Below are 8,880 nucleotides of genomic sequence, written 5' to 3' on the forward strand. Positions count from 1 at the left end.
TCCCTCAAGGCATTTATTGGGTCAAATAAATTGGATGGAATACGAATAGTTCATCACGAGAAACAAGTTGAGAATGGCAAACATTTAACTAAAAGGAATATTTTGCTTCTCAAGCTTCTTTTATAATCAGGGGTTTACAAATTAAACTGGGTTCGATTCACTAAAATCCCGTTAAAATTAATTATAATATTTATCATATATCAGTAGCAGTCAAAAAAATGTTGAATAAACTAAACCCGTATGAGGTTAATTATATTTTTTTAAAAAACAAAACAGATACAATATTTTACTTGCCTTGAAAAGTAAATTATTTCAAAACAGAAAGTTTGTAATACCAATCAAAACTAAATTTACCTCTTTTTATGTGCAATGTAATATGTGTATTACAGTATCAATAAATTATAGGAGTTATCCTTGTGGATATAAAAGTATAATTAATAAAAAGTTTTCTACGTCTGTAGTCTCCCCTAATAAGATCCTTATTTAAACTATGATGACCTTTATGTTACCTGAGAATTGATATTGGAACTTATTACTTCAGTGAGTCATCTGAAGAGGATTCTGGAAACCTCATCTCCTAATAATTGATATTATTGATGTTCCGCCACTGGTTAATTTGATATTTATGTCACATTATCCACACTAATTTCTTTTAATGTTTTGTGCAAGGATAACTATGAATATACAATTAATTATTGTCATATTCAAATTATGAATATACAATTTATTAGTGAACAAATAAAAACATTTCGTCGAATTTTTAGGAATTCATTTGTCCCTCGACCAAATTATTGATATTTGGTTAGAATACAATACAGCACATTAAATTTTCCATTACTCGAGTTTCAAGATGATGAAATAGATTAAATTTTTCAACAGTTTCATTAAGATTTCAATTTTAAACTTATCCATTTGTTTCAATGAATTAGGCCAAATTACATTTTTTTTTTTAAATTGATGTATAAATTGTTGTAAAAACACATATAATTACAAATATAGCACATGTCATAGATTAACGTAATCTAAAGTTGTTTGCTCAGTTTGCAGATTTTTTCAGCCCCTCCAGAACTCAGGTAGAGGCTGCACGGAACCACCCGCAGTACCCGGCCTCAGGTCAAGTAGTCCTGGCTCTTCGGCTGGGATGTTGTCTCCGGAGGCGTGGAATCCTGTTTCATCCGCGTACCAGACCACGGTGACCAGCTTACCGTTGGGGTCCACGTAGGAGTATGACCCACGTGCAGCGTAGACTGTTTTGTTCTCACTTACCTCCCGGACGTAGCCTTCTTGCTCAACTGACATACTGTCAGATGTCTGATAACTGTTAAAGAAAAACTAATACAATAAAAACAAATACGTACATTTTTCTAATTAAATTTTCATGGGGATGTAGGCATATTTAAAATCTCCATATAAATTTTATTATTACTAATTTCTTCTTCATATTAGTAGAGATTATTTGCCCAGTAAAAGTTCTTGAGTGGAGTCTAGTTCTAATGGGCAAGCGCGCGCTCTTTATCAAACACATCTAGGGGTTGAAGAGGCTCAAGCCGTCATCGCAAGTTTTACTTTAATTTACCTTAAATATGAAATATATATTAACGGAAAGTATTGCAATCATGAAAAATTTTGAATTTCAATGTTCGACAAAAATACAAATAACCAAGTCTAGCGAAATGGTCTGTGTTTTTTGCTAAAAAACGAAAATCTTACGAAACTGAAAATACAAATTTAAGTCAGGTAGATGGCTGGGGTAGCAAAACTTTCGTTAAAATCGACTAACCAGAAATACCCTTTTATATAATCCATTTTTCACATTATTTTCCACAGCTCCAACGATTTTGCTTATTATCGGTGAGTCAAGTGATCCATAATATAGATAGATTTTATCCTCATTGAAATAGTCTAACAGTGTTTAACAGCCGAATTTTAAAGGAACTCGTTCGCTAAAGTAACAATCATTTTTTTTTTTAAACTTGAAAACAATATACATTTTTCATTAATAGCAGGAATAAACAATATATAAGTACAAAATATTAAAGAATTATTTAAATAACTAAAGGAGAAAATAGAAAAAAATGGAGACATGAATTAGAACGGGAAAAGCTACCGATCTTGGCCAATAATAGATAATAGATAATTTCTAAATATTAAAGAATATTATAAACAAATACAGGAGAAAAAAAAATGATAAATAGAAATATTCAATTCTAGCAGAAAAAGTCAAGACTACCTGCTCTTTCCTCATTGCATTAGTGCTTCCTTATCTTTTGTTAAGTTGTTGTACAACAAAATTCATATTCTTTATAGTACAAGAACCGGAGTAAAAAAAAAAAAAAAGAAAAAAAAAAGGAATTTCCGTATTATCTTAAACAAATTTATGTATGATAACTAGCTAAAATTGATGTTTCTCGCAAGTATACGTAGCGGGAATACAAAATGGCGGCAGCTCAAAACGTTAAAAGCTCCTCGTCTTTAAAATTATCAAACACATAAACATGATAGCACAAGATATTATCAAAGAATGATAGCACAAGATATTATTAAAGAAGAGTAAATAATGCTAAAATATGAGCCCTAATAGAGCTATTTATGTTGAATACATTTCAAGATATAGCTTCTTATAAAGGAACATTTCATATACTGCACTGAAAATTCGGTAGTTAGTGAATTTATTTTGAGAAATCTATACCTCAAAAACCATTCGACGTGAAAATGTCTATTATCAATCAAATTAAAGCTAGTTTAATGTACTATAAAGTGGTATATGACGTTCATCCTCTTTGGAGTAGTAGTTTTTATGATATTCGACATAATGAATTCACAAAGTTTTGATTTCTAGCTGTTCGTACAAGAAATACTCTACAATTCATTCGGAGTCACTAAGGGCTAATCTTAAATGATTTTATATTGATATTCTATTGAGGGTGCGATAGATAACAACATATCTAATACAGCACAACATGATTAATATGGAACATAGTTACAACGATTTAGAATACCATAATCGCAAAACCTGAGCAGACATGGGACTTCCTGCAAAACTAAACTCCCACCGTTTAATATGTAACTATGAGGAGGTCATTGTCATGGTTGGAGACCTCACTTCGTGAGCTGACTCCCTATAAAGTAGAGGACACTATGTGATTGCGGATATGTCACCAAACCATTCCAAAATCGTAGCTATCTAGTTTATAAAACGTTATTTATGAAAAGTTATTTGGCTGCTTGCCATGCTTTTGCTTTTTCATCCTTCTGTAATCTGCTATCATTGTTATTTTCATTAAATGTTTTATTTTTTTAATTCAATATACAAAGGCAATAGAGAACAAACAATATGATAAAATATTTTATTAGGTTAATTACATACACACTAGAATTATTTAATACTAATAAAATATAATTAAATTGAAGAGTTATTATTTTAAAATCATCGTAATTCCTCTAACTTTGTATAAAAACTGCGAACAAGGAAATTAAGCCCACATAGAGTCTATCGTCTTCTAACTTATCTTCTTTTTGGTGCTGTTGTTAAGAAGAAATCACAAGTCTAAAGTACGTTCATGACGTATGGTACTTAATGATTTAATCAGTCGTTTTAGCTGGTATATAAACTATAAATAAGAAAATCCCTCCTAAATTCATCAGCTCAGTCTCCAGGGTTTTCAGAAGCGCATTCGGTACGGAAATTTGCTATGCTCTTTGACCCAAATTAGGCTAAAAATCAACCTAGGTTCTCTTTATTATTTTTACTTAGAAATACCAATACAAGTATAAGCAAATACCTACACCTTTTGCCGATCCTCGTATTTATATCGTCACAAATATTAAACTTATATTGAATTATTGGATATAGACCATAATACTTAATACATAGAATGCATCATACAATGAGAATAATAGATAATTTATTAACGTTCTAGCTACTTTTGGATTTAAGTAACGAGTACATGAAACTTTAAGAAGTATTCTGAAGATGGAGTTATGACTACATATGAGATATGATTTTTTAATAAGTTATAAGGTGTAGAAGAGGAGCTTGCATGGCTCAGTGAGTAAGGCGCCGTGGTACTAAATCCAAAGACCCGAGTTCCAATCCGGCTGTGGCAGACAATTATTTGTTCTGTGACTATAACCTAGGTTGACTTACCCTGTGTTCTGGAGCCCTTCACGGCCCACCGAGCCTCACGATTAATTGAAGAAATATCCGACAGTCTAGCCGTGATAATGAACAAATTTAGTTTAGACAGATATTATTATTTGGTATTTCATAAATATTTATATGCAATTATAGTTATTTTATTTTATGTTTTAATATATTTTTTTTTAGTAGCTAATTAGATTATAGATATTTATTTACGTTGAGCATTATTGTTCCTCTCTCACTCACTCGCTCTTTCTCTCTCATTCTCTTACTCTCTCGCTCTCTTTCTCTTTCTCGGCATAACATTTATTTATTTAACCTTCAATTTATTATTAATTTATGGTCCCCATATATTTTTAGCTTCTTTTACTAAAACTTTAAATATAAATATCTTAGCGATATAATTTATAATTGGATATGGAGTGGGGCTATACTCTAGCCCTAATGTTTTAGGTTCCATAGGCGTTATCGATTTTGAGAAACGGAATCCTGATCAATGTCAGTTAGTGTGGAGTACCTGTTCTTTTATATATTAAGATGGTAAAGATAACACGATTTTCTAATTCTGCTAATAGTGGTACGGTTTAGATGACATTTGTTTTATTTCACCAGAATTCGATTATCTTTCAAATCAGCGGAGGGCTCTTATTACATAAATTTCACTACGAAAACAATTTAGTGGTTGCAAAATAAAAGAATGTAAACATGCAAATAGCAATCAGTCCGCTTCAAGGTTCCATTCTACATTCGGATTAAACGTGTAAAGAATAACTACAGTTACTTTTTTATCTATTATTTGAAGCATAGAATCTCGAAAACAGCGTGGCCACTTTTCATTTAATAAACAATAAAAACTGTTGTTAATTTAATTAGTTACTAATAATATAAATAAATCTATTAAACATCGTGAAATCATCGGTGATATTACCAGGATTTAATCCTGTAATCAACCATATGTAATGATATACATATTACATGAGGTAAGCTAACCTGAACTTGTAAGATCCATTATGATGATTTTCATTGACGAAGGAAATAATGGGCGATGAGTCAGTTGTTGCTGTATCTTGTTGCTGCAAGGTCTCAGAACTCTGAGCCAGCGAATATCCAAGGAGGAAAATAAGCTAGAAAGTATTTCAAGAAATATTAAATGCTGATGTTAATGAAATTTAAATATTAAACACAATATATACACATTTTTTTATAAGTTCCTAATGCAGAATGGGTGTGTGAAGCTTTATATAAATCAGTCATATCTCAATTCTCATTGTTATTCTATATTAACAAGCCTAGGGCGCTCATGTTCTAACAAGAGTGAGGGAACCCTTTCACACAACAATAAGAAAGACAGAAAATTACGTATTTGTGTTGGAGGATACCTTAGTAGGTATCTTACTTAAAATATAAAAATGTATAATTAATGTCACCTTAAATATCTATTAAACCAAATACATTATGTCATCTTAAAATTTCACAATTGAAATCAATAATTGAGCTGTACTCACTCAACAGCTCGATCAAGACACACATTTCAGTATCACTAAAACACATGAACGATCAGTTGGTAAGTACTTTATGAGGAAGTACTGTTTCTAGAACAGTGGTTGTGCATGATAGTGATTTGTTCAAGCTCGCACTCAACCAAAGGATTTTTTTTTTAAGGATACCCACTTTATAGATGCAGTACTCCCAACCCCTCGATGTCGATCTAGAGTTGATTTAATAGAAATGAATAATTATATGCCTCTCGAACCTATATGCACAGCACCATAAACGCTGAGCTAACCTATCTCCCACACTCAAAAAAAAAAAATCTGCCAAGTATATACAGTAGAATAGCTTCTTGACCATTTCTATTAGGTAGACAAATATAAAATAGACAAATTTCCTATACTTTAAGGATAGAAATTAGTTTTATTATTTTTTCCAAGCTGTACCGTTTTATGGATATATGAGGAAGAATGAGAAAGTAGTTTTGAATGAGTCTCTTTTACTCTATCGAGAATGTTTAGTAAACATAGTGTAATTGGAATTAGTCTTCTAGCAAAGAACTCACAAGTCTTCTTGAATGAAGTTAGTTTTCTTATTTTTATTTATCAATGAATTTTATTTTGAGTTTGAGAATTGAAAACTACTGTCATTATAAATACTTTAGCATACGTACCCATAATATCATGAAGATTTTCACAACAACCATGGTTACATTTCCAATTTTCTTCCAACTTTAGACTAAATCCGGAAGGCCCTTCTCCAAATATCGGTGTGGCAAGGAAAAAACGTTTGCGGGTGCCTTAAAGAAAGTGGTTTATATAATTTGATTAATGTGGTACTCTACCATTTTTAGACTTATACCCAACTTTTCTCTCGACTTTGAGCCATAAAGGATCAAGTACTCGAAATATAAGTGCATTAAGAAAAATACTTTTGTGGAGCGTAAGCAAAAGAAGTAGATTGAATTTTTTATAATATTCTAAAAACAAGTAATGTTGTTTCACTGAAAATTTCATCAAAGTCGGACTAATGGTATTTTTATTTGTGACGTTTTGCTAACAGGAAAAGTAATGATAATGGATTTTGCAATAATTCAACGTGACTAGTTTACTTAACTAAATCATTACCCAATATTAATGATACATTATACAAAATTACAATCGATAGGCCACATTTTCAGATTTGGTTAGAAATCACCAAAATATATTTTATTAATAATATGTATATCTAAGTTTCCAAAAATGTTTAATTATGCCTCCTTTTTTTCTTAATAAATTATTCAATTCTTAAAAGAAAGCGAAGTTCAACACATTTAAAGATTCAATTGATAACTGATTATAACAAATAATGATCAGTATTACTTACCGAGACAATTTCCATCTTAAGATTCTTGTTTGCTGGAAGAGTACGTTAGTTTTATACTAACAAATGAACGTGTCCCCACTACCTGAGGTTCCTGCGTTTTCAACGTCGGTGTAGAAATGTCCACTGAATTCTGATGAGTAGTACCTCCGGATAAAAAGAGAACTTGATCAAAGAGCTAGATAGTTATAAAACAGATAAAAATAAATTATAATTATGTGTTATGATACTTGAGATTCCAAGATTCATAGAGAATCATAGAATATCCCGGATGAAATATTAGTTATCCAGAATACTTAATCCTTCTTGTTACAATTAAAATTAACCAAAAAATTGTAATCCAAATGCTGTTATTTAGCTTGAACTAGATTTACCATAGTTTAGATACAAACTCCATATAATATGACATATCAAAATTGTTATTACTATAATTTGAGTTACATAAGTGGTTATTGTCTTCAAAATTTAATGTCATATTGATTGAATAGTAAATGTACTTTTTGCGTCCTCCTAGCTAAGGTAAGGTAGCTTTATATTAATGCCGAAAATTAAATATATATATATATATTTTCATACTTTCATAAAATAGAAAAAATTTACTTGTTTTTTACAATATAGAAATTAAAAATCAGATTTCGTTCAGTGTCTATATTACAATGTCTATGTTAATCCAATGTTGATTGATTTTATCACATTATTTTGCATATGTAAGCGCGTTTTTTTCTTCGGCAAATCCATAATTCAAAAACAGCTTGACCGATTCGGACCAAATTTGCGGATTAGTGTAAAAGTGTCTGGTACCAATTTTATCAGACAAGGTCCACTACTTTCACTAACATATGCCCGAAAGAATTTTCCTGGTGTACAACTTTCATTTTAAAACGGTTTATCCAATTTGTTCCAAAGTTTTAGGATATTTCAATATTAGAGTTGACATAATCCAGTATAACTTTTAGCAAATTTAAACCACTACTTTCGTTTACGCATTTACTAATGTCTGTGATCTCTAGAATTTCGAAAATGTCTCAATCCCTTTAGCTAAATGCATTTTTACATGTTGTGAATTTGTGTAGATGATAAAAAATAATAAAACACTTAAACCATAAATAGTTAAATTGGAAATTCTTGTAATGACGTACTGAATAGAAAATTTTAGAAAAAAATAATTTTCAGAACAACAATGTTCTGATAATAGGGATAAAAAAAAAGAAAGAAAAGAAATAGAAATACTGAGAATGTTATATTGATCCATGTCTATTGCTGGCCGGTTCCCACTACCTGTGGAGTTCCTCAAGAGTCTGTTCTGGGACCTCTACTGTTTTTCGTTTTTACTGCACCAGTAGTCTCTATAAAGCATCCAGAAGCAATGTTAGCAACCTATGCCGACGACATCGGTGTCTACGCCTCCAGCATGATAGCTTAACTGGCCCTCCACCATGCACAAGCCGACAAAAGTCGCATAGGCTCTACCACTTGCTCACATCTACTCAATAGATCTGCTCAACAGATCTCGCTACGACTCAGACTGAAGATCTACAAGGCCATCATACGTCCGACTCTGCTCCATGGTGCACCACTCATGCGACACCTCTACAAGTATACGCTGTCCAAACTGAAAGCCTGTGCTAACCCTCTATTCCGAGAGATTGGCCCGTCACCGAGACCTGGGAGGTCCCCTTGGTAGACGTCCTCGCCGAGGGAGGGACTTCCAGGCTCTGCAAGTCATTCACATCAACATCACCAGCTGGAATGGCCCCTCCCCATTCTAACTGAGTGGCATCCGCCTTGGCAAACATGCCATCACTGTAAAACCACCTTCAGCAGACCCAGTAACCACTCTTAAAATGCCATTCGGCAATACAAGATTACTAAAATGTCTGTATATA

General features: G+C 31.9%; 1 protein-coding gene across 2 annotated transcripts; it reads right to left on the reverse strand.

Moving 5' to 3' along the window:
* Window positions 1-692: 692 nt before the first annotated feature.
* On the reverse strand, window positions 693-7,066 carry LOC106691272 (endocuticle structural glycoprotein ABD-5). Of its 2 annotated transcripts, XM_014436984.2 has the most exons (4): window positions 6,998-7,061; window positions 6,306-6,431; window positions 5,132-5,265; window positions 693-1,318 (listed from the first exon to the last, which is right to left on the reverse strand). In XM_014436984.2, exons 2-4 carry the CDS (start codon window positions 6,336-6,338, stop codon window positions 1,054-1,056), a joined length of 432 nt encoding a protein of 143 aa, XP_014292470.1. In that variant the 5' UTR covers window positions 6,339-6,431; window positions 6,998-7,061; the 3' UTR covers window positions 693-1,053. The 2 variants fall into 2 exon arrangements, with proteins under 2 accessions (XP_014292470.1, XP_014292471.1); XM_014436985.2 differs by lacking the exon at window positions 6,306-6,431 and having other exon boundaries at window positions 6,998-7,066.
* Between the last annotated feature and the right edge of the window lie 1,814 nt (window positions 7,067-8,880).

The sequence above is a fragment of the Halyomorpha halys genome, unplaced genomic scaffold (genome assembly GCF_000696795.3).
Source record: "Halyomorpha halys isolate HHAL.00 unplaced genomic scaffold, Hhal_1.1 Scaffold2203.1, whole genome shotgun sequence".
Taxonomy (NCBI): Eukaryota; Metazoa; Arthropoda; class Insecta; order Hemiptera; family Pentatomidae; genus Halyomorpha; species Halyomorpha halys.

What these genes read in the sequence shown, in the direction of transcription:
- LOC106691272 (XM_014436984.2), bottom strand. Translation starts at nt 6,338, where the DNA reads ATGGTTGTTGTGAAAATCTTCATGATATTATGG. An exon ending in AAATCTTCATGATATTATGG is followed by an intron (nt 5,266 to 6,305) that starts GTACGTATGCTA and finishes AATACTTTCTAG; the next exon opens with CTTATTTTCCTCCTTGGATA. An exon ending in AATGGATCTTACAAGTTCAG is followed by an intron (nt 1,319 to 5,131) that starts GTTAGCTTACCT and finishes TTTCTTTAACAG; the next exon opens with TTATCAGACATCTGACAGTA.